General features: G+C 56.0%; 2 protein-coding genes across 4 annotated transcripts; one reads left to right on the top strand and one right to left on the bottom strand.

Moving 5' to 3' along the window:
- Positions 1-1,930: 1,930 nt before the first annotated feature.
- On the top strand, positions 1,931-18,332 carry TDRKH (tudor and KH domain containing). Of its 3 annotated transcripts, none has more exons than XM_044991966.1 (15): positions 1,931-2,085; positions 6,600-6,748; positions 7,279-7,385; positions 7,778-7,967; positions 9,379-9,518; positions 9,878-10,184; positions 10,674-10,840; positions 11,047-11,219; positions 11,618-11,682; positions 11,932-12,083; positions 12,418-12,552; positions 13,395-13,455; positions 15,168-15,731; positions 16,430-16,534; positions 16,859-18,332. In XM_044991966.1, the coding sequence occupies exons 2-14, from the start codon at positions 6,625-6,627 to the stop codon at positions 16,489-16,491; spliced, it is 2,247 nt and encodes a 748-aa protein (XP_044847901.1). In that variant the 5' UTR covers positions 1,931-2,085; positions 6,600-6,624; the 3' UTR covers positions 16,492-16,534; positions 16,859-18,332. The 3 variants fall into 3 exon arrangements, with proteins under 3 accessions (XP_044847901.1, XP_044847902.1, XP_044847900.1); XM_044991967.1 differs by lacking the exon at positions 1,931-2,085 and adding an exon at positions 3,520-4,207; XM_044991965.1 differs by lacking the exon at positions 1,931-2,085 and adding an exon at positions 6,261-6,430 and having other exon boundaries at positions 16,430-16,536.
- A 968-nt stretch (positions 18,333-19,300) lies between these two features.
- On the bottom strand, positions 19,301-24,580 carry OAZ3 (ornithine decarboxylase antizyme 3). Its single transcript, XM_044991509.1, is given in 7 exon segments — positions 19,301-19,604; positions 20,702-20,787; positions 21,795-21,970; positions 23,170-23,235; positions 23,237-23,297; positions 24,320-24,519; positions 24,521-24,580. Coding segments are annotated over 7 exon segments (768 nt in total). The 3' UTR covers positions 19,301-19,485.
- Positions 24,581-24,857: the final 277 nt, after the last annotated feature.

The following is a 24,857-nucleotide window of genomic DNA, read 5'->3' as shown; positions in this document are numbered from 1 at the left end:
GGTTCCCAGAAAAAAAGTTTGAAAACCACTGTCCTAAAGACTTGATAAACTTATTTAAACGCTTCTCCCTCCATTAGAAAAGCCTCAGATGTCATGAGTTTGACATGGAAAAATACAAGAGGCTTTCCTCTGCATTTCCCTGACAGGTCGGTAGCATTTATTGCGCAGGATTTCCTCTGCTCAACAGAGACATCAGTTGATGAAGCAGCCATGGGTGCGGGAGGCAAAGGGGAATGAGGAGCAAAGATTAAACTGGCAAACTCAGAAGTGAGCTGCACTGCTAGGTGAGAAAGTCCCAAAGCTGGTCTCCTGTTGGAGCTAGCCTGGGAGGGCTGGGGTCTGGGATGCTCCAAGTGACGCACCAGGACCCTGGACCCTATGTCACAACTTGCCTGGGCATGTCATGACATCACAGTGGCTTTGTTGTGACATGTGCTGCCACAGACCAGTGGCACTTACCGCGCACCTGCCGCTATCACATAACTACTGGGGCTGCCCTGTAGTGCATCATGGCCATGGGGCCTCTCAGCTTGCTTCCCCGTCCCCAGTGCACCATAGGGCTTCTCAGCCTGCTGCCCCTCATCCCAGTGCATCACGGGGCTTCTCAGAGTGTGGCCTCCCGAATCCTGGTGCATCAAGCGCCCTCTCAGTGTGCTGCCCCCACCCCAGTGCATCATGGGTAGAGCCCTACCAAATTCATGATCCATTTTGGCCAGTTTCATGGTCATAAGATTTTTAAAAGCTGAAATCATGGAATTTATTATATTTAAATATTAAATTTCAGTGTTGTAATTGTTGGGGTCCTGACCCCAAAAGATGTTGTGGGGGGATCCCAAGGTAGGGCGGATTGCGGTACTGCTACCCTTGTGTGCTGCTGCTGGCGGCGGCTCTGCCTTCAGAGCTGGGCAGCTGGAAGGGTGGTATGGGATGGTATTGCGACCCTTACTTCTGCGCTGCTGCTGGCAGGGCGGTGCCTTCCGAGCTGGGCACCTGGCTAACAGCCACCGCTCTCTGGCTGCGGTAGCAGTATAGCAACCCTCCCTCCCCTCCCCCCCCCCAAAAATAACCTTGTGATCTCCCTGCAACTCCCTTTTGGGTCAGGACCCCCCCATTTGAGAAATGCTGGTCTCCCCTGTGAAATCTGTACAGTATGCGGTAAAAGCACACAAAAGATCAGCTTTCACCGGGGGGGGGGGGGCGACACCAGATTTCAAGGTCTGTGGCACTTTTCATGGCCATGAATTTGGTAGGGCCCAAATCATGGGGCTTCTGAGTGCTGCCTCCCGCATCCTAGAGCATCATGGGGCTTCTCAGAGTGGTGCTACCCCCTCCTCACCCCAGGGCATCATGGGACCTCTCAGCATGCTGCCCCCAGGGCATCATGGGGCTTCTCAGAGTGGTGCTACCCCCTCCTCACCCCAGGGCATCATGGGACCTCTCAGCATGCTGCCCCCAGGGCATCATGGGGCTTCTCAGACTGGTGCTACCAGTGCATCATGGGACCTCTCAGCATGCTGCCCCAGTGCATCATGGGACCTCTCAGCATGCTGCCCCCAGGGCATCATGGGGCTTCTCAGACTGGTGCTACCCCCTCCTCACCCCCAGTGCATCATGGGACCTCTCAGCATGCTGCCCCCAGGGCATCATGGGGCTGCTCAGAGTGGTGCTACCCCCTCCTCACCCCAGGGCATCATGGGACCTCTCAGCAGCCTCCCCCAGCCCAGGGCATCATGGGAACTCTCAGCATCAACCCCTGCCCCAGTGCATCATGGGGCTTCTCAGAATTGACCCGCCTTCAGAGCAGGGTGAGGGGCGGGGCCCGCTCTCCCAATACCTCTCTCTTATTGGCTGGGGGGGTGGGTCCCGCTAGCCTAGCCTCCCATTGGTTAGAAGGAGTGGGAGCTGATTGGCCTTGGAGTTTCAGCCGCGGTGGGGCTCGCCCGGCCACCCGTGTAGCGATTGGTTCAGAACGGAGGCGCGGCCCTGTGATTTGCTGCGGCGGGCGCGCGGGCGCGTGCGAGCTGCCCGGGCAGGCGGGGCTGGGGAGCGGAGCTGGCGACTACGGCGGCGGAGCGGCTGAAACAGGTGGGGCTGCAGGGGCGGCGGGGCTGGCACGGGGCGGGGGGTTGCAGGGGCCACGGGGCTGGCACGGGGCGGGGGGTTGTATGGGGCGGGATGAGGTTGCAGGGGCCAGGGGGTGGGTGGGGCTGACACAGGATGGGGGGGTTGCAGGGGCCAAGGGAGTGGGGGTGGCATGGGGCTGCAGGGGCCAAATGGGTGGGGGTGGTTAGCATGGGATGATGTGGGAGTTGTAGGGGCTGAGGGGGTGGGGCTGGCACAGGGTTGCAGGGGCCAAAGGGAGTGTGGGTCCTGGCATGCAGTGGGGAGACCTGGGGTGTGAGAGGGGAGAGATCTGGAGTGGGGGTGGTCCTGGGACAGTGAAGGGGGTAGGCTCTGGGGGAACCTCATGTGGTGGGGGGGAAAGGTAGGATGGGGGTGTGGAGGGGAGACCAGAACAGCTGGATCCAGGCCATCCAAGGGGGCTTGCTTGGGGTTAGCTGACGGATGTGGGGGGTAGAATAGTGGGGGTATTTAGGGAGCTGTATTATGGAGCAGATGGGGCGTCCTTGGGGAAGCCAGGCCTGACGCAGCAGCAGCAGCCTGGCAGGGCTGTGGCATGGGGAAGTAGGGTGTGGGGTGGGGTTGACTTAGGCACACTGGCTGCATGGTGTGTGGAGCTGAGGTGCGTGGGCTGGGGTGGCTCTAGTGCGTTAGATGTAACAACACAGAGGTGAGTGGCCTGGGGGTTAGATATGCTGATGGAGAGGGGTGCAATGTGGAGTGGGTGTTTTGGCCTGGAAGGGGGTGACTGTGGATCTTGGGTGCTGGCATTAAGGGCAGTAGAATGGGGGGTGTCTGATTGCAGGAGTTTAGCTCTGATTAAAAACAAAATATAAAATGCGAACACTCAAAATGCTTTTGCCTGGGCCTAAGTCTCTGCTCACGTCTTCCCGGGAGCAGGAGGTGGAAACCAAGGTACCAGATTATCTGGACCTCGTGCCTGATCCCCAGTGGTGGTTCCCGTGATTGTCGGGCGCACACATTTCTTCTACTCCTTGTGCAGGTTTGCTCAACAGCTGAGCTGTGCTGTTGAGAGAACCTGAGGCCACAAGCTGCTTGGCCTGCCAGCTGCCTTTATTCCACTGTGCTTAATGCCAGGTCCAGCTGACTCTGATTACATTTTACCTGCCAGATACGTATTTTAATTTTTTCAAAGTGAACTGATCAAAACAATCCATCATGTGCGTGCAGTCGTGAAAAACAATCATTAAAGACAATTTATAGACTGGCTCGCTGCTAGCAAAGGACTTCCAATGGCTGTAGCAACATCTGCAGTGTGTTAGTTGTCAGGCTGTCTTAGGTAATGTCCCTATCACCATAGCATCAGAGCTCCTCACAATCTTTAATGTATTTCTCCTCGCAGGTCCCTGGGGGGGTTAGGTCATCCCGCTGACCAGATGGTCAAATGAGGCCCAAAGAAACTAAGTGACTTGCCCAGGTCACACAGGGAGCCTGTGGCAGAGTAGGAAATACATCCCAGATCGCTGAGCTATCCTTTCTCTCCCACCAATAGCAGTGTTACTTGCATGCAAGAGATTTGAGCTTCTGTTTCTCTGCTAATGGGGGAAACAACTGGGTTCCTTGCTGTTCTGCCATTGATATGTCACAGTTCAGGGCAACTGCACCTGTATTCCCCCTCCTAGCTCCCAGCTGTCACCTCTTGTGGGGGGGGAGACCTGTGTCTCGCTGCTCCTGATGGGGGATTTCTGCACAGTTCTCTGCCAACACTGTGCTATCCTCAGCAAGCCAGACTGCCTAGAAAACCCGGCTCCTGCACTCTGCTCCCTCTCTCAGGCTAAGACTGGTGTGTCGCCAACCATTACAAGTTACCGCACAGCTCCTCCGAAGTACATTTATTCTGAAGGTAAAAGCATTACAGGGAAAATATGTAAAAACAATGAAAGAACCGACCTGCTAAAAAGCTAACCAGAGGTCACCCCCCAACTCCATCCTGCAGCTCTGGTAGGTGTCTGTTCTTCAGAACCCACAACTAGGGTTTCCCTGTGCTTACGAGTTCATCCGTCTTAGATCCAGAGCAGAGACTGGGCAGATCAGCTGTTTCTTGGATCTTGGCCTTCTGTAACAGGTAATAAGCAGACTGTGACTCTCTCCTCAGGGCATAGCTTCCAAACGCTGGGGTTTTGCATATCTGGGAGCTGGGGAATTTGCATGAACCCCTCCCTAGGGATTCCCCAGGAAATCCACTTGTCCCAAATGTCCGTACTTGTCTGGCACATTTTCAGTAAGAGTCTCTTGAATTCCCAGGTCTCACATCTGTCACATTTCCCTCTAGAGTAGTAACAGACAATCCCAGCCCACAAGAATACACACATTTAATACAATAATGGCTTCCGGGGATATTGCAGGAAATTGCCAGCTCTGTCACAACTGGGTTTTGGAGTTTCTTACTATTCTCCCATTGAACCCTCTGTAATAAACAAGACAAGCCAGTGATGCTATTTTATTATTTGCATTATAGTAGTGCCTAGGCGTCCCAAACGGGATCAGGGTCCCATTATACGGGGTGCTGCACAGACACACACAGCCCCTGTCCCCGAGGAACTGAGTCTAACTGGACAAAGGCAGATGCAGGGTGGGAGGGGAAGTGACTTGCCCGAGGTCGCACGGTAAGTCAGTGGCAGAGCCGGGATAAGAAACGAGCTCTCCTGGCTTCTAGTCCCGTGCCCTGCCCACCTTGTGATGCTGCCTCCCGGCCCTGGCTTATCCCCGTCAGAGTAGCTCTCGCCACCACCCTGCTTCGCAAGGAGCATATGGTCTGTGGTGACGTGGGTGTAAATATCAATCCCTTTCCCCCGTTACAGTCTGTGCCAGCGCGTAAGTGACGTTCTAGCTGGGTTGTGGTGCAAACTGAGAACTTAACTACCACAGACGCCAGGGTTAGGATCCTTTTTGCTAACATTTGTGCAGCAAAGTTGAGCCTCGCTTAGCTGCCTGTCTTGCTTTCTGACGCGTTGCACTTCACAGGAGCACAGACCTCTGAACTGTGGTCTTGGGGTAGAACCCAAATGGGAAGGGACAGCTTTCCCTGCTGGCATGTGTCCATGTGAAATCTCTCTCTTGTTGCTGTCTGGAGTCTGTCTCCATATATTTTCATCTCCCCTGTGCGAGAGAGATCTAGCAACGCCCACTGACAATGTGTTAAGCTCTCAAAATGCTACTCTCGCTCCTCCATCCCCACCTCCATTCGCGGCCGCTCTCAGTAACTGGTTGATGATTCTTCGGAGGCAGCATCAGTATCCTCCACCAGCCACTGGGAGGCAGGACTGCTGGATTCTGTTTCTGCTGCATGGCCTTGGGGCAAATCAGATAATCTCTTGAGACCTCATTCTCCCACCCCACCCCCTGAGGCTCCCAGTACCTGCAGCCACTATTGAAGTCGTTGGGAGCTGCTGCATGCGCCCAGCACCCCTGAGTATCAGGTGGTCTGTGTTTGAGACGTGACCCTGCTTTGGGAAGGGGTATGAGATATAGCACCGTTCCCCAGGGGATCAATGCTAAGTATCATTTATTGTAGAAGGTCCTTTCCATTGGTGCCAGATAAGGAGGACCAGGAGCAAAATCTACCACAGGTATTTGCGTGGCCCCGTTGTTGCTGTATCTGAGCATCTCACCACACCCACGTGAGGAGGAGAAGTGCTATTATCTGTAGAAGGGGGATGGGGACCGGCGGCATAGAGAGATGAAGTGACTCGCCCAAGGCCATGCAGAAAGTCTGTGGCAGAGCTGGGAATTGAACCTGGGGACCCCAAGTCCCTAATCACTGGGCCAGCTTTCAGCAGCTTTGATAGGGTAACTTGGGGTACGGAGCACCCACAACTCCATTGACTTCCCAGGGCACTGGTGTGTGATCAGACCCGTAATTTGTTCAGTGTCCCCAAATGCTTGACAGAGTTAAGCAATGGCAGCAACGGGGGAGGAAAGAGGCATCGGCACGGGAGGAAAGAGAGGCAGGCAGGCTGTTCCAGAGGCCAGGTAGCTGCACAGGAGAAGGCCCTTGCGTCTAACATTGTGAGAGTGCAGAGAACCAGGGAGGATTTGGGTGCAGGATGTTTGCAAGGAGGAGACTAGGTCCATGGAGAGCTTTAACAATGGGGGGGCAGCTCATTTATTCTTGTTTAAATTCCCAAGCTGGCAGCTTCACCCTCCTGCCTGCCTCTTCCTGTAGCAAACTGCTTGATGCTGCCTGCTTTGGAAGAGCACAGCCTGCCGGGTACGGCTTGTGCGCCTTGACAGATCGGATTTGTGATGCAGAGCGATCCTGCGGAAGGCTTAAAGCCTGCAGCTATCTGTGAGCAGCTTGAACGAGTCCTGGCATGTGCCAGTCGTGTTTTCACTTTTGCCCTGCTCTGGCAGTGCCCAGGGCTAGTGGAGTCTGTGCCCATTGGGACTGCCAGTCATGGTCTCAGGAAGAGGGGCTACTGTTGTAGCTAAGAGAATTTCTCTCTTCCCCCACTTAGGCTGTGGTCCATCAGTCTGGGAAAGATGTCAACAGACCGGGGTTACTGGAACAACCTGACAACCCTGCAGAAAATCGCTCTGGTCCTGGGGATCCCAGCCAGTGCAACTGTCATGTACATCTTGTACCGCAGGTACAGAGAAAGCCGCGGTACGTATGCATCACCCCGCGGCAATGACCTTCGGCTGGCCCCGACTCCGTTGTTGCATGGTGACTAACAGCTTGTGTGTTGCATTTAGGCTTGAATTATTAATTACTTGGCCTCCTTCCGCCCCCATTCCCATCCCTGCCAAATGTTGGCTGGTGCTCAGAAATAAATCTCTCCCATGCTGAAGAGCATATCCAGGGAGGGGTGATCCCTGGGGACAGGAGGCCTGTTTCTGAGCAGCTTTGTTCTGAAGTTCCTCTGCACTTTCTATAATATCCCTGCAAGAAGCTAAAATCCTTTCACCCTCCTGCTAATTCCTTCCCGGATCCTGCCTGGCGCTTGGGGAAATGCAAACAGACTTAGCACGGAAAGGTTAAATGTCTCACCGCTCTGGAGCTTTGCGGATTCCCCTTCTCTCCTGTCCTGGAGCTGCTGAACTAGCAGGATTGGCCACCTTCAGGCCGTGGGGAAGATGGCTTTTGGGGGTGGATGTGTTAGCCTGTTTAACCTGTCTACTGTGGCTTGTGCTCAGAGGAGCGGCTGACGTTTGTAGGAGAGGATGACATTGAAATTGAGATGAAGATCCCCCAGGAGGCTGTGAAATTGATCATCGGACGGCAGGGCGCCAGTATCAAACAGGCAAGTGGACAACGGTTAGCGAGTCCTGCATCCGTGCCTGGCCCCACCATTGGCTTCGGTGTGGTGTTCTCCCCTGCCCCTCTCACTCCATCCCAGAGGATCCCAAAGATCTTGGCAAACCCTTTGTATAAGCTGCTGCAGCCAGGCTGGCAACCGGCCCAGCGGCCTGGGGAGGGGAAGATTTGGGCACAGATGCCAGGGGAGGGCAATACGTGCCACTGGATCTTAATGCCTATCCCTTGGCTTCTAAAGGTCCACCCACTCTAACAGGCTTAAAGGCTGAATCGATGGCATTTCCAAGGGGTCTGCGTTTTAAGGCTGATGCTCAGGCTGCTAAGCCATCCCCTCTGCGTGAGAACCTTGCTAGATTTCTTTGTCCCGTGTCTCCGCAGCTAAGGAAGGAGACTGGTGCTCGCATTGATGTGGAAGCGGAGGACTCCGGTGCGGAGCGGGTGCTGCTGATCAGTGGCTTCCCCGTTCAGGTGTGCCGAGCGAAAGCTGCTATTCACCAGATCCTGGTGGACAACGCCCCCGTGTCAGAGCAGTTCGCTGTGCCGCAGAGAGCCGTCGGCAGGATTATCGGTAACTGTCTAGAGACTTAACCGCCCCCTCCCTTCCCATTAGCCACCAGAAAAAATGCAAGGGGCCTGGGCAGGAGTGACCCGGGGGCTGGTTTTTAAAGCTGCTCCAGAAGCACTGACCACAGCTGTGGTGAAACACGGCGACTGCTAAATACTGCTTCCGGCTGTTGACCAGAGCGCTTGCTGTTCCTGGGCTGGGGCGCTGGGGAGAAATACTGAGACATAACAGTAAATCTGCATCCAGAGCCCGGGATTAAATAGTTACCCCCTTCTCCACTCATTGGCTCCTTAGGGTGACAAGAAATCTCATTGAGCTGCCTCAGTGTATCAGACTGCAGCATCTCAAATCTAAGAACCTTTATTTTGCACCTTTGATCCTGGTGCGCTTTGGAAGCCTGTATTTATAAAGCTAGGGTGAATTGCTGACATCTCTGGGGTAGAACACTGCTTCTGTCCAATGGAGACACTGCGGGGGAAGGAGACTGTGCCCTGACCAGCTGGAAACTGGCTTGGGCTGTGAGAGATCTGGGTTCAAGTCCCTTCTCCACCACTGACTTCCTGTGTGACCGTGTGCCAGTCGCTTAGTCTCCGTGCCTCAGTTTCCCCACCTGTACAGTGGCAATAAGAGCCCTGCCCTGCCTCACAGGAGGGCTGTGTGGATAAATGCCCTTAAAAGCTGCATGGTGCTTGGCTAGTTCGGTGTTGGGGGCTAGAGATGTATCTAAGATAACACGGAAATACAGGAAGCCCGGCTCAATCGGAACTTAGCCAGCAAAATGGGGCTTAGCTCCTTGCCTCTTTCACAGAGCACGAGAGATCAGGCCCTGGAGTTTGCATCACACCCGAAGGCCGGCCCTGTACCCCAAGCTGGAGCGCTGGTTGCTAGCTAGCTGTACCCATAGGCTGCCATGAAAAACGCGAATCTCAGAGCCTGGCTCATGCTACAGAGCTAAAGACAGCAGGGTAGACGTTGAGGCTTGGGCTGGAGCTGGAGGGTTTCAGGACTGGCCTGAACAGCTGCACTGCTGTTTTTAGCCCCGAAGCACAAGCCTGCGTCATTGGCCCCCAGGCTCTGAGACGCGCTGCCGTGGGGCTTTGATTGCAGGGTAGACATACGCCGAGCGGCAACCAGCACCTTCCAGAATCGCAGCTGGATCTGTCCAATTCTTATGGTGGTGCCCATCGCTGCAGCATCTGGCCACCAGCAGCCATTCGTCCTTCGCTAAAATCATCTCCCTGGCGCGGAGCAGCCAAAACCCAAATTTCTGGAGGCGCTTGTGTTCTGGTCACAAAAAAAATGACCGGAGCGGGGGAAGTGGGCATTCCCCTCAGAGCCGTTTCTTTGGCTGGGTTCTCTAGTTCCTCTGCCGCTGCTGCTGAGTGAGTAACCTACTTCTCGCTGCCCGTCCCAGGCAGGGGTGGCGAGACGGTGCGAGCCATCTGCCGCAGCTCGGGGGCCAGAGTGGTCTGCGAGAAGGAGACGGACAACGCCCTGTGTCTGACCCGGCTCATCAGCCTCTCGGGGAACCGCAAGGAGGTGAATGCTGCCAAGGTGGGTCTGGGGTGACTGCCCCCTTTAAGAGGCCGTGGGGTCCGGTGCACCTGGGACTGGTCAGCTGCCTCCCGGTCTGGTTTAAGAGAAGGCAGCTGAGCTGGGAGCTGCTGGCGATGAGCTCTTAGGACAGGCTAGAGCAGGAGAACGCTGCCAAGCTGCAGGAAGGCTTGTGCGGAGACCCCTAGGAAGGAGGGGGAGAACTAGGTTGGAGTGGATTGAAAGGGAAACTGAGGCAGGACATGCCAGTACTGTGAAGCTTGGCCACAGAGGAGCGCCCTGCATGGGGGTTACCCTGTCACAGCGTCTCCTTCTGCATGGGCTGTGCAAACACCCTTCTCCCCCTTCCTCTCCCAAAGCAACTGATCCTGGAAAAGCTTTCGGAGGACGACGCCTTTCGAAAGAAACTGGCCCTGTCGGCGGCGGCCCGGTGCCTGCGCAAGCAGCCCCTGGGCGTGAGGGGAGAGGATCCCGGGCAGCAGGAGGAGCTGCCACGCCCCAACGGCGAGGCCCTCTGCCAGCTAGCGAGCCCTCCGCACGGGGCAGGGGATGGAGGCCGCCTGCTGGCTGCAGAAGCCCTGGACCAACCACAGGAGCTCAGAGCCGAGAGCGAGTCCCCGGAGGAGCCGGTGATGGAGCCCAGCCAGGCGGTGCCCATGTTCGAGGGTGAGTGGAGCGGTTTTCTCCAGGGCTGGCTCAAACAGAGGGTGTGTGGCATGCACCACAGGGGTTGCTGCCCCAGCCCTTGGAGGGGCATGGGCTGGCCGCTGAGACCTAGAACTGGATTCTCTCCTGGCTCTTCGATTGATTTGCTGGTCTCAGAGCAGCGCCCGCCCTGCTCTGTGCCTCGGTTTCCCTGTCTGTTCCATGGGGGCTAGGTGTCTGCAAAGGGTGCTGTCCTGGAGAAAAGCAGCTGTAAAGAGAAAAGGGCTGGGGCTGCGTGTCATGCAGCAAGGTGACTCGCGGGTAGATCTGCAGGCTCTCCTCAAAGCTCCTCGCATGCGGTGAAATGTTGCCTCCCCCCACCCACCCCAAGCCCCTTGTCCCTCCGTCCGGATCATCAGCCCATGCTTGGATTCGTACGCTCTGCCTCCCGCTCCGGGTGGCCCTGGGCCTCCCCTTCCCCTCTTGCTCACTGCTGTGTGCCCTTCTCAGTCCCCAGCCCCGACTTCAGCTTCCACGCGGACGAACACCTGGAGGTTTACGTCTCGGCCTCGGAGAACCCCAGCCACTTCTGGATCCAGATCGTCGGCTCCCGCAGCCTGCAGCTCGACAAGCTGACCTGCGAGATGTCCCAGTACTACGGGAGCAGCAGCCAGTCGGTGAGCGTCTGCTGTGGCGTGCCCCGCCCGACGCGACGGCTGGGTAAACCTGCCGCAGCCGAATGGAACAATGTGGCCCCCGCCCCGCTAGCCAAAGAGGGGTCAATCCTTCTCTTCCTCCCCTGCTGCTAGAACCTGCATCGCTTCCCGTTCTAGCCCCGAGAACCTGCGCGTGTGACTCCCTGCCCCTCCTTCTGTCTCGCCAGCCCGAATTCCCCAACGTCCGCGTAGGCGACATCGTGGCTGCCCCGTATGCCGATCACGGCTCCTGGTACCGGGCCCGAGTCCTGGGCACCCTGGAGAACGGCAACTTGGATCTGTATTACGTCGACTTCGGGGATAACGGGGAAGCCCCCCTGGAAGCACTGCGAGCCTTGCGGTACGTGCAGCAGGGAGGGCGGTGAAGAGGGAGAGCATAGGCTAGGGCAAGGGGCGAGTGGAGCAGGACTCCTGGGTCCCATTCCTGCCGCTGATTTGCTGTGGGATTCCGGGGAAGCCTCCTGGCTCACTCTGCACCTCAATTTCTGTAAAATGGGGAGAGCCTCTATCTCAAGGGGGTTGAATGGCCGAGCTAACGACTGTCCAGGGTGTGGAGCTCCTTGCACGTGAAGGACGAGGATGGGTGCAGTGACGCCGCTAGCACGTGCAGATCCCCCGCTAACCCAGAGAGACGTGGCTTAGCAAGGCAGACCTGACCGATTTCACCAGCTGCGGGGGCCTCCGCGTGCTGGGGTCGTATCGCTGTTCACAGTGGTTCCTCCCCTCCCTGTCTGCTAGGAGCGACTTCCTGAGTCTGCCCTTCCAGGCCATCGAGTGCAGCCTTGCTGGGATCGTCCCCGCGGGTGAGTGGCGAAGCCGGGGGTGGGGGGCTCTCGGTTGGGATGGGTCCCCGCGAGGTACCCAGCTGGGCTGCCGGTGGGGTAGCCCGACTGGGCTCGGGCAGCGCCCAGGGAGAGGCGGCTCTCGATGGCTGCCAAGAGGCTGAAATCTCCCATTTCCAGACCCGCCTGCGCTTAGCTCCGTGGGGTTCTCTCTCTCTCTGTGTCCCGGGGAGTCAAACCCAGCCCCTGCTACTCAGTCTCTCCCCACAGGGGAGCAGTGGGAAGAGGACGCCCTGGACGAGTTCGATCGCCTCACGTGTTGTGCCGAGTGGAAGCCCCTGCTGGCGAAGATTTCCAGTTACGTCCAGTCTGGGGCCTGTACCTGGCCGCGCATCCAGCTGTACGACACCAGCCACGGACCGGTGAGTGCCGGAGGCCGGGTTGTCTGGCGGGCTACACACACACACAGACAGACAGACACAGCGTTCGCTGACAAGGCGTCTCTAGAGCAGCACGTTCCTGCACCTCCACTCCCCTTGGTGCGGCCGCTGGCAGCCAGAGCCTGGCGAGCCCGGAGTGGGCTCGTCTCTGCATGTATTGAGATCAGGATTCAGTCAAACTCCCGTCTCTCTCTCCAATCTGTATCGTTCCCCAAACCACCAGTGCTGCTTCCTCCCTGGCTCCCCGTCCCCGAGCGGCGCCCCCTTGTGCTGTCGTCAGCCTGCAACTCTCTGCCCCTTCCTGTTTCCCCTTCAGAGCCTCGATATAGGGGAGGAGCTGGTCCGGCTGGGTCATGCTGTGCGGTGCCCGGGAGAGGAGGATGGCGCTGCGGGGGACGGCGCCCCCCAGCTGGGGGTGGGGGCCACGGCCGAGGCGTTCCAGAAGATGCTGGTTAGTCAATCACTAACCCCGTGGAAGTGCTGGGAAGCCATCAGGAGAGGCTGGCGTTTATCCGGAGGCCAGCGTTAGGACAACTGTTGGCGGAGCACGTTTATTTCTGGCTGAAATTTTGATGTCCTCTCCTGTCCGGTCAGCGGCCTCTCTCCAAACCCCCAGGGCTGTGCCGTTTTCCACCAGGCTGGGCTGCAAACCCTTCCCGATGGCTGGGGAATTGTGTAAGGAGCTAAACGGGAGGGCTGGAAGCACCAGTGTCGAGCAGCTCTAATGATCCCGTCCTCAGCCTGGAGGAAAAGGAGCCCGAGGAAGTGACGTGTGCCGGGCGGAGGGGAGGGGCTCTAGGTCCCTCTGCGCTCAGGCTGCCCCGATGCAGGCGGCTGTGGCATCACGGGCGGGCCTGCCGCTGGAGGTGTAGCTTCCAGCTCCGGCTGACGTGCCCGCGCTAGCTTTGATCAAGATAGCGCCGTGGCTGCAGCTGCATGGGCCAGCTGCCCGAGTTCGTGCCCAGGGTCTCGGGCGGGATTGCCGTCAGGCAGCCGGTCCGAGTCGCTGCCTGTGCCCGCCGCAGCTCTGCCACTGTTAGGAGCGCGTGTCCATCTCCCTGAGCCGGGGGTCACACCTCCGGCTGCGCTGTTCACCTACCCCACGAGCTCTCCAGCGTGGAGCAGCGCAGATCGCCCCCTGCGGTTGTGAAAGCTTCAGCGCTGCCGCTGGAGATCTCTGCCTTGGGGCTGGGTTCCTCTCCCCTCCACGGACCCTGGTTGGTTCTGCACTGTGGAGGTGTTTTGTCTGCGGGCACAGTAATGAGATTAACGTTGCCTCTCTCTCTTGCTCAGGGGAATGCTGCAGGGACCTCCCTCGAGAGCCTCCTGTCAGAGACCTGCGTCAGCCTTTCAGGTACGCCGCTGTGATCGGCTGAAGCAACCTGCCCTTCCTGGGGGTGGCTGCTCCAACAGAACCCGTCTGCCTTTAGGGCTGTATCCTGCTGCCCATCACCGCAGTGTCTGGGCATCTTCCACATCACATCAATAGCTAAGTCTCTGGCTCTTCATGTGCCACCACTCCTGATTGATTCCTCCCTCCTCTGAGACCTGATTCTCCACCTCTGTCACATGAATGGGGCAAAAAAATTAAATCTCTCTTTACTCTAGGGAAAAACAGAACCGACCGTTTCAGGCCTGGCACTTACTTTTTGTTTCAAGGATTTTTTCAGGAAATTCAGTATGAATTGGACTATATTCACGTAGTTCCTTTTAAAATACACTTCTGTGGGTGTGGGTGGAAGAGGTATTTACTAATTCCTCTGCAGTTCATAGCCCTAAGAGAACACTGTCCCAGATGCATGCAAATTAGAAACTGGCTGGTCAACTTTACAGGCAGTGTGACCTAGTGGGGAGGGCACTGGGTGAAGACCTAGGAATCTAGATTCTATTCCTGGCTCTGCCACTGATCTGCCCTGTGGCCTTGGGCAAGTCACTTCTGTGCCTGAGTTTCCCTTCCCTTTCCTGCCTTTGTCTACTCCGATTTGTGAGCGACTGTCTCGTGTCTGTGCAGCCCCTGGCCCAATAGAACCCTGATCTCAGCAATGGCCTCAAGGTGCTGCTGTAATAACGGCCCCCAAGCTGCCTGAAAGGGAAAAAGAAAATGGGGTCATGAAAATTTGAGATTTTTTGCAAATCCTTCCAGTGTTTAATAACTGGTGCTAATCCCCTTATTCCAAGCGCTGGACGGAGAGGGCTGTTTAAAGCTCCACTGCTCCTAGCACAAGAGAGAACGTACTGTAGGGGCTAATCCTGCCGATGGATGGGAACCAAAACCCAGGCTTCCCTCTCTGTTTTCTGGGATCTAGTGAGGAGGCTGGGAATGTCGTTTCAGGCGGCCTTGACTCTTTGAAAGTGGCTGTGTGCGTAAGACTGAGCGTGACAGGGTTATAGAGGGGATGGTATGATGGCTGCCTACAGCGGCACATGGCCTACCCGCGATTCTTATTAGCAGAGATCTCCAGGGTGGGACCCTGGGTGGGGAGGGCGCTGAGTTACTACAGAGAACTCGTTCCCAGGTGTCTCGCCCCCACGCTCAGGGTCTAACTGATCGCCAGATTTTCCCCCAGGTCAGACTGGAAAATCCCCCAGGGTCTCTGCGTCTTCCTCTGCAGCATGGGGCACAGGTCACTTGCTGGTTTGGATGAACATTCGAGAAATAGCCTCCGTCCACACAAGATACAAAGTGTATCCCTCAAACGCTTGGCAGGTGTTAAATAATCCGTTAGGCAAAGGAGAGAAATTACTTCCAGCTATGATGGGGAGGAGAGTTGGGGCAGCAAGGTTCAAGAAACCCCCTCTAGGGTTAGACCAGGCAGCGAGGAGGCCAGGAGGAGATAAGTGGGGAAAGGTGAAGAGCAGAAATCGAGGGGAGGCTGTTTCAGTCAGCAGTAGCTGCAGAGGAGAAGGTTCTTGCACCAGCGGTGGCCAAGTGGCACAATGGGACAGAAAAGAGACCGGGGGCGGTGGTGGTGGGGGAGCCGTAGGGAGCTTGTGTCCATGTGCTGAAGACACAGAGGAGAGAGCGTGGCCCAGCTCCCCATGTAATATGTGCCTTTGGCTTGGTAGATGACTCCATTGAGCAGCTCCGAAGTGACACCGAGCCCACAGAACCACCCTCCCAGAAGACTGTCATACCCTCACTCTGGTCCCTACGGATCTCGGCTCCCTCCTGCCCTCTGGGGGACTCCAAGGCTCTCGCCTTGCCAGCTGGCGGTGACCAGCAGAATGGCTCAGGGGGCTGCAGCAGCGAGGGGGCGTCGGAGGCTGGGGGGTCTCTGCTGGCCACCGGGAGCCATGCAGCAGATGCCAAGTGGACATCCAGTCCTGCTGATTGCACGCATCCCGCAGCCTGCTCGGGAGAGGCCTCTCCCATCTCCTTCTCAAGCAAAGGCTCCAGCACCTCAGATGCCAGCTTCCCTATCCCCCTGGCCTCTGGGGACAGCAGCTGCTACTCCCCCCGGGGCTACTTCTATTACCTCTCCACGTCAGAAGAGTGGTCCGCCTCCTCGGTCTTCTGCAGCGGCTCCGGCTCTGCCGGCGATTCCCTCCAAAGCCCCGTCCTCATCAGCTCCTCTGGCAGCGAGGGAGAGGAGGAGGAGGAGGAAGGGGGGCTGAGGACCTGGAGGAGAGGTACAGAGGGCACCATGGATGGGCAGCCTGGGCACCGCACTGTGGTCTGGGGTGTCAGAAGCACAAGAGGTACAGATTTCTGCTGCACTGGCAGCCTTGAGATGCAGGAGTGTCCCATGGCTGCTGCTCCATTTGCCGCCTTGCTGTCGTTCGGCTTGGAGAGGCCACTACTGGCGATCTCCACCAGCTGGCAACATCTGCTCATCCCCCGAGGGACAGCCCCTGGCGAGGGCCTCAATCCTTAGCAATGCCTCTTCCAGTGCGGAGCGGGCCCCGGGCAAGTGCTCAGTGCCGCGTCGGGCCTGCTCTCATTCCTCCTGGTGTAAATCCGGAGCAGCCCCATGCTGGTGACTGGGGTTCTCCGGCTTGAGCCAGGTGTAAATTGAGATCAGGTGTAAATTGAGAGCCAGGCGAAGGGGGCGTGAAATGGATGCACAGGGGCTCTTAGTGTCAGCTGCGGCACGACTCTTGTTTCTCAGTGCACGGGGGCGCACAAGTGGGGAGAGCTGGGGCTTCCTTGCACCAGGGAGCAGCTGGACACTGGCTAGGGCTCTTCCTGAGCAGAGCAGGTCGTCTCTCTGCGGCCTGTCCCCAGAGAAGGGGGCACAGACTCCTGGCTGCACGGTGGCTCTTGGTGGCAGGCCGGGGAGCCCTGATGCTGTGCCCGTTCTACCCGCTGCCTCTCCTCTTCTGTGCAGAAGCCGCGTCTGTGTCTGGAAGCGGCGACGACGTTATGCTGGTCGAAGACGATTCGCTGTGACCCCTTCCCCGAGCGGCAGCGAGCTGGAGGCGTCGCAGAGGGGGTGCGTAAGTTTGTCTATTGGGGGTGGTCCTGGGCCCCCGGCTGTCCCCGAGATCCTGCTTTCAGGGCAGAGGAAGGGCAAACGTCCTCTTGTACATGTGGCGGGGGGGAGTCTTGTCTGCACTGACGTGCTTTTGCCAGCATGGCTGCCCTGAGAGCGGGAGGGCATTGCTCAATAGCGACCCCTATGGGCAGGTTGAGGAGTGGCACTAGCTACAGTCAGAGGCTGTCATATGCCCACTCCAGGCTGCTATTTTAAGCAAGCAGCTGCAGCTCCCTGCACCACTCAGTGCCTCTGCTTTCTTGCCTTCCCTTTGGTCCCTAGGAGGTGGGTGCCTGGATTGAGACGACCATGAGGACTCCCCGACGGGGGCGGGGGAATAAAATACTGCGGGAAGGTGGAAGGAGAGACCATGGCCATTGGGGACCCACCCTTTCTCCGGGTCCAGAAACGACGGGTTTGCATCGTAACCTCCTCTGTGGGCATGTGTGTTTGGGGCGGGGGCTGCACCGCGTCGAGTGCACGTTGCTGGCTCCCGGCAGCAGGGACCTGATGCCGGCTGTTGCGTGACTGCCCTTCTTGGGGACTCTCTGGGGTGGGGAGTGGGTGTTTTCAGTGCATTTGGAGGGTGCTGATCATAGAGATTCTGAGGCTAACTGCCAGCGTCAGTCGAGTCGGACGCCAGGGTTCCGGCTGTGCCGTTCTGTGGCGCTCCCAAGGGATCACGGTCTGCGGAATACAGGTCTGCCGGGAGTAGCTGTCCTGCAGTCCCCTTCTATCCCCAGTTGGCGGCTGCTGGGCTGTCCTGGTGTAAATCCAGAGTAACGGCACTGACTGCATTTGGGTTGCTCTATAGCCGCTGGTGTACCTGAGAGCAGGATAAAGCCCGCTGGTCCCCACTTCCTTCTGAACAGCTGAGCCCCTCCTTCTCCTGACTGGAGGGAGATCCCCGCTCGCTCTCCTGCGGGCCATTCGGCTCGGTTGCGCTCGCTCTGCCGTGAGTCAGTTTTGGTTTAAATCTCGGACAAGGCTCCCGCACCAAAGACTCCACTCTGCCGTCCTTCCCGCTGCAGGGGTGAGGGAGACACCGGCACGCTGATGTGACTGGCTGAGCTTTTTCTGCGGCAGAAACGGGGCCGGAGGACGGTTGTGACGCCCCCCTCCCAAGGCCGCCCCCAGCTTTGACAGCACTTGCTTTACTAAAATAAGTTTTATGTTCAAAAAGAAGAGAGAATCCTCTTAGGCTGCGAACGTTGGAGCTACGTTTTCGTTTCCATAAACGCAGGCCGAGCTGGTCCTTTTTTTATGGATGAATCTGCTTCGTGCAGAACTGCCCCAGCATCTAGCATTAGTAGAGAGTTTTGAAGGGGGCGGTTTCTGGAGCACGCTGCGTGGACTTACTGCTCTTCAGCCTTGGCGATGACGGGAGCCGAGTTAGGCCAGCGCCGGGGGCTTTTGCAGATCTCTGCCTCTTACTGTCTCCTTTGCTGCGTAAAGGAGAGGTCTGGGCAGAGTGTGTTGAGCCTGCTGCCGGCTGGAGAGTACCTAGCTGGCTCTGTCAAAGCGCCTGGCTGTGGGAATTAGCCAAAGCTTTATGCCTCGAGCCAGGCGGCTTTGGGGGTCTGTCGGTGCATGTCAGCGGAGCTGCCCTGGTGTGAAGATGGGCATTTTCTGCCAGCTGGTGGTTTCACCCCAGCCCCGTTTTTGGGGGTGGGTACGGGGAGATGGAGCAAGGCTTGGGAGAGCGGGGTGCCTCAGTCATTGGTTTCTTTATTAAATAAAAGTTCTGTTGAGAGTTTTTCTAGTGAGTCAGCCAAGTCCTTGGGGGCTGGGGGTGCATGGGGGAGGAAGGGGGGGCTTAGAGCTGGGCTGCAGGCAGACAGGGGTCTGTTGCCCACCTTACCGCTCACTCTGAGAGACCATGTTAGTCCGATTCCTCCTTGTGCCACTTGCACCATGCTGTAGAATGGGGCTGATGATGCATAATTAGTGGGCCAGGGACTTTGCCATTCATGGGGGTCAAGCTCTGGGTTAGATTTGCCCTTGGAGCTGGTGAGGTCCTTGGGGGATGCTGGCTGGAGGTGCCCAGCTTGGGGGGGTGGGGGGGACCTGCCATCACTCCCTCCCCCTGCACTGCTCCGCCAGAGCGAGTCCACTCCCCTCCCACAGGCCTCGCTGGGCTCATTCCCTCACCCCTGTAGCCAGGAAATGAGGCTTGTTCCAGTTCTCTCAACCAGCTCGGGGGCTCTGCTCCTTAGGGCCTAGCAGGGTCCCTGGCATTTTTGAATGGAGCAGGTGCAGGTTTTCTAACACTGTCACGTGCCAGACTGAGAAATGGCGCCGAACACAGGGCCTCACTTCCCTTGGCAGTTATCTCCCTGAGCGGCAGGAGCCTTGGGTGGACGATGCTATAACCAGCCGGCAGCCTGTCCTGCTGAAGTCACCCAGGCTAGAGCTTTAAACTGGGAGTGGCACAAGAGCATGGAGATTGGGCGGTGAGTTTTGGGTGCCTGAGGCAAGGGGTAGTGGGGTAACGTCCCCTTCCTCTTGCTCGGAGCTCCCATGCTGCGAAATCAGTTGGGGCCTCAGTCCAGCTCTGTTCAGCTCTGGGACTGATCCTGCCGAGGCAGGCTGGAGGCAGGTCATGGGGCAGTTGAGCAGGGCCTCATGAACACCTGTCGAAGCTGCAAGGTTGAGTCTCTCTCTCCTCCCTGCCCCCCCGCTGCATTCTGCACTGAGTGTCAAAGCCCTTCCTCCAGCCAGACCCCACACCTGTGCTTTCACACCCATTTAATGATGCTCAGTGGGGACATGCTGTTACGCACATCAACTCAAAGCCTCTGCCCCATCCTGCCAGTTCCAGGCCCAAGTTAAGTGGGAGCTAAGCCGTCCCCCCACCCATCCCATCTTTGCAGAATGCCCAGCTTCAGGAACTCTCATTCCAGCTCTGGTCAGTAGTCTCGCTCCAGCGGGTAAACCATGAAGATAACATCCTGCCAGGGCGGCAGCATGGGATGATCTGGTCTGACAACCTCAAAGCCCAAGTAGCTGAATGCTCGCAACAGGTCTCCTGTGGGACAGAAGAGGAAGGGTCGCCATTATTAAAACCAGTTGTTCTGACCTCCACTTGGGATCACATGCCCCTTAACCCCAATGCTTGTGTTCCTCTAGGGGGGAGGGATAGCTCAGTGGTTTGAGCATTGGCCTGCTAAACCCAGGGTTGTGAGTTCAATCCTTGAGGAGGCCACTTAGGGATCTGGGGCAAAAATTGGTCCTGCTAGTGAAGGCAGGGGGCTGGACTCAATGACCTTTCAAGGTCCCTTCCAGTTCTAGGAGATTGGTATATCTCCAATTATTACCTTATTACCTCTAGAGAGACTAGACACATTACAGGGGGATGAGGGCATAAAGGATGGGTGCTACATAAAGTAGTTCTAATGCATAAAGTCAGGCAGTCAACTTCCATTGAAAAGCCCTGGCTGCGTGTCTGAAGTCACACCAGGGCCTCAGTCTTTTAATTGCAAAAGTCAAATAGCTTCTGTTACCTACAAAATACTGCAGTCCCTATTATAACAGAGTACTGCAAAATCGTGTACTTTGTTTTAAAACATGGGTTCCCACTGGACCTGCACCATCTGTTCTTACATACAGAAAAGTCAGGAGAAATACTCTGACTGCTGGGCTCTGTGCATTCCACGTTCAGCGTAAATAATAGCCATTACTGGACAAGCTGTATGCTGGACAGAGAGCAGCCTCTGCTCCCGTTAACAAGCCACTAAGCCACAGGTTCTCAAACTGGGGGTCGGGACCTCTCAGGGGGTTGTGAGGTTATTATGTGGGGGGTTGTGAGCTGTCAGCCTCCACCCCAAACAAACCCTGCGTTGCCTCCAGCATTTATAATGGTGTTAAATATATTTAAAAGTGTTTTTAATTTATAAGGGGAGGTCACACTCAGAGGCTTGCTATGCGAAAGGGGTCACCAGTAAAAAAGTTTGAGAGCCACTGCACTAAGCTATCAAGAAAAAAAAAATTCCAGTGGAAACTCTTTCACTGTACATTAAGTATCAAAAACATGGCACAAGCAACTTGCACTTCTCTGTACGTGGAAGGCGATCGCTCTCCGTGTCTGGGTTCGCCTACCAACCGCCAGCCCGGAGGGCCCCTTACCGCGATCGCTGCGAGCCGGCTGGAAGTTCACAAACACGAGGTTCACGGCGGTCTGTTCCTCCACGTATTCCAGCGTCGCAGTCAGGCTAGAAAGAAACACACCCCTGTGTTCGAACAAGCTGAGAAATAGCCGGGGGGGGGGGAGTTTCAAAGGAGTGAGGTGCTCAACTCCCATTAAAATCCAGGGGGAGTTGGGGAGGCTGTGAAAATTCTACCCCCTCGATATGGATTCGATTGATGCAGGATTGGTTGGTCTAGTTCTGTAGGACTGTGATTTGGTGGCACTTGGGAATTAAATCACAACCACAAGCAGCAGCTGTATCAAACCCAGTTTGGTCAGCTGGAAAGAGACAATCGGGAGTTTCAAGCCTCTACGACATTTCCAAGACTGAAGAGGACCAAGGAGTTGGATTAATTTAAGGGGGGATGGGCTCGTTTAGAAGCTGGCACAACTGTTATGGCTGAGAAGAGCTGCATAAAGTTACATGGGTCACTCAGCCAGCCCTTCCCCTGACTTCGGCAGCTTGACGGCACAGCCCCCGTGAGCACACAATGGGCGTGGAGGGTCGGCAGAAATTGTCTATGACCTTGGACACTGCGGGGTGGGAGCTGCTGCCTTTTTCCTGCCAGCCACCTAATGTCACAATGGGGGGGGGGGGTTTACAGCTGCAGAAAGACGGGCAAGGGATAGCTATAATGTGGTTCAGGAGACATGGGCTCTGGGATCCTTGATGTCTTAAACATCCCGGTGCTTAGACAGAAATGACCCACAGATGGAATAAAGGACCAGCCAGCAGCATGCACCAGAGGGGTGAACCCTACGCTGCTCTGGGGCTTGGCCGTCTCTAAGCTGCGGCAGGGCAGCACTGAATGCTTTGAGGCTCTTCGGTGGGTTTGCAAATGGAACTGGATTTACCTTAGATCGCAAGTGTCTCGGGGAAGCAGGGTCCAAAGCAGGAGGGTGATGGCTGGGGCTGCTTTTTCCCATGGCCTCCCGACAAAGGAGGCGGGAAATCATAGAATATCAGGGTTAGAAGGGACCTCAGGAGGTATCTTGTCCAACCCCCTGCTCAAAGCAGGACCAATCCCTTACCTTTCGCGGTTGTTTTGATCCAGGGCGCCGCGGGGCGTGTCCAGGAAAAGCTTGCCGTCGGCCAGGAGTCCGTGCCAGTGAGCGGAGCCGCGGGGACCGAGTTGGAAATGGAAGTCCAGCTGGACGGGGAGACCAGGGAGCAGAAGGTCGCCAGCAAACACTGTCAGGTTCCCAGCCTGCAAGGAAACAGCGAAGCCCCCGTTACCAGGCGCGCTGACTGGCTGAGAGCCAACACCTGTTAACACTGGGGTCTGCCCCTACTGAATGGGAACTCCCAGCCTGAACCCCTGCCCATGTGCTCCAGGCGCCGGGGAGCCTAGACTAGGATCTAACCGGGAAGCCCTGGGATTTACAGGCAGGAAGCAGCATCACACAAGGCAACTTCCTCCCTGCACTATTTCCCACCTGAAGAATCTGAAACCGTTTCTTGTTCAAAGGGCAAACGTTAACGATTGCTGCCCCTCCAGTTCCCCTGGGCCCATCACCCTCCTCTCTAGGCACAAACCGGCCACCCCAATCCTTCTCTGAAGATGTCCACGCAGTGTGCTGCGGCAGTCAAAAAAGCAAACAGGATATTAGGAATCATTGAAAAAGGGATAGAGAATAAGACAGAGAATATCTTATTGCCCTTATATAAATCCATAGTAAGCCCACATCTTGAATTCTGCATACAGATGTAGTCTCATCTCAGAAAAGATACACTGGCACTAGAAAAGGTTCAGAGAAGGACAACTAAAATGATTAGGGGTTTGGAACGGGTCCCATATGAGGAGAGATTAAAGACGCTAGGACTTTTCAGCTTGGAAAAGAGGAGACTAAGGGGGGACATGATAGAGGTCTATACAATCATGAGTGATGTGGAGAAAGTGAATAAGGAAAAGTTATTTACTTGTTCCCATAATATAAGAACTAGGGGCCACCAAATGAAATTAATGGGCAGCAGGTTTAAAACAAATAAAAGGAAGTTCTTCTTCACACAGCGCACAGTCAACCTGTGGAACTCCTTGCCTGAGGAGGTTGTGAACGCTAGGACTATAACAGGGTTTAAAAGAGAACTAGATAAATTCATGGAGGTTAAGTCCGTTAATGGCTATTAGCCAGGATGGGTAAGGAATGGTGTCCCTCGCCTCTGTTTGTCAGAAGGTGGAGATGGATGGCAGGAGAGAGATCACTTGATCATTACGTGTTAGGTTCACTCCCTCTGGGGCACCTGGCATTGGCCACTGTTGGAGGACAGGATACTGGGCTGGATAGACCTTTGGTCTGACCCAGTATGGCCATTCTTATGTTCGCATCTCCTTAGACACAATCAGTAGCTACGGAACAATCCCCTGGATGCACCCTGGACTCGACCAGGCGGCCGGAGATTTCCTACCTTGTACAACTCTTTCAGCTCACCCTGGTTAGCCCCTCTGCCAGCCGGGCCGCCTCCCAAGGACTCAGGAACATTGGAAGCAGTAGCGAGGTCTGAGGGTCAGGCTCTCGCGCTCAGTCATGGTGATACTTGGAGGATGAGAGAACAAGAGAGAGAAGGACAGCAGAGATGAAATCCTGGCCCATTTGCAAGTCAAGAGGAGTTTTGGCCTTGACTTCAATGGGGCCAAGATTTCATCCCAGGTCTGTAACAAATTGCTCCTATGAGGGAAAATCCATTGTAAATGCCTCAAGCTCCTGATCCCTTATCATGCCAAACAGTCCTTTACTCTGTAATTAGCCGCCGGGTAGGCAGATGCTACCACCCGCATTGTTACAGGCATCAGACTCTGGCACCGAGCATGCGGGCTGCTTTAAAGGGCATTTGACTGATTGGTGTTGCCTCGGAGAGCCGGATGCCCTGAGGAATCAAATCAACGCAGCTGGAGAAAGTAATCTGATGCTAAACACTGTAAATGATTCCCAGCTTGAGAGTAAAATCTGTGACTACTGAATAGTATATGTGTGTGTGTGTAGGGGTATTTCACCCTCCCCACTTCAACTATATACAGAGACATTTGGGGGGGGGGCTGATTTCAGAAGATGCTGAGCCCCCCTCCTTCTGAAAACCAGGCCTTTCTAAGGGGTCTAAAGTTGGGCTTCTAAAATCACCAGTTGCTTTTGAAAACCCAATGGTTGATTTCATAGACTTGAAATCAACCATTGGGTTTTCAAAAGCAACTGATTTGTGGTGTGGTCACACACCGGGACCCAGTTGTGCTAGGGGCTGTACAAATACAGAACAAAAGCCAGTCCCTGCCCCACAGAGCTCATAGTGCAGTAAAATCTTGGCCTTAAGAGCTCAGATATACACCCCAGGCACCCCCTGTTGGTTTTTTGAAGGATGAATCATTCTCAAAACTCCAAAGACAACAATCAACAAGTTCCAGGCTGGCCCCCGGCTCTGGAAAATGGGGACTTCTCCCCTTTCCAGACATTTTTACCCACATAAGCCCCCTTGGGTTTGATTCCCCCCCTCCCCCGTGCCAAACAGAAATAAAGCGACAGTTCCCTGTTAATCTTCGATAGAGGGGGTGGGAAAAGCCACTCACCTCCCGTGGGAAGGCACCATCCTCCGCCTGTAGATGAGGCGGTAGCGATAGCAGTAGTAGTAATACGCAAAGGGGGAGCAGATGGGGTATAAGTAGTTCCGTTTCCTCCCTCTCTCAGTATAAGAAAGGGAAAACAGATAGGTGTGGTCCCGGAGCAGCGACGTTTCTTCAGGCAATGCCTACCCGTGGCAGAGTGAGCCCCTGAGCCCCAGGGCCCCAGTTCAAGTAGCCAGGTGCTTTATGACCCAGCCATTGTGACATTCCCCCATGGGGAGGGCATCATTGTGACATGCCCAGCCAGGCCACACACCCCAGGGCCACACCTAGGTTATGCCCCTCCTGGGCATAAGTGTGGGATGTTGCCAGTGTGTGGCCGGCCTTATAATACTCTGATCTAAGGGGGATAAAGCTGTAGTTTGGGGGGGGTTCCTCAGTCCCTGGCATCCATCACGTTCCCTCTTAATCCCCCAAACTGCAGGGTCCGTATTGATTTAAACGATGGCGATTATAATGGTTGGGGGCCTCTCTAAACCCTGGC

The sequence above is a fragment of the Mauremys mutica genome, chromosome 17, assembly GCF_020497125.1.
Source record: "Mauremys mutica isolate MM-2020 ecotype Southern chromosome 17, ASM2049712v1, whole genome shotgun sequence".
NCBI classification, from domain to species: domain Eukaryota; kingdom Metazoa; phylum Chordata; order Testudines; family Geoemydidae; genus Mauremys; species Mauremys mutica.
Note: the sequence above shows the minus strand (reverse complement) of the source record. Positions and strands in the feature narration are given on the sequence as shown.

Bases quoted from the DNA above. Each gene is read 5' to 3' on its own strand.
- TDRKH (XM_044991966.1), top strand. From the start codon at position 6,625: ATGTCAACAGACCGGGGTTACTGGAACAACCTGACAACCCTGCAGAAA. The intron at 10,185-10,673 runs GTGAGTGGAGCG...TGCCCTTCTCAG, and splicing joins GGCGGTGCCCATGTTCGAGG to TCCCCAGCCCCGACTTCAGC. The intron at 15,732-16,429 runs GTACAGAGGGCA...TCTTCTGTGCAG, and splicing joins GCTGAGGACCTGGAGGAGAG to AAGCCGCGTCTGTGTCTGGA.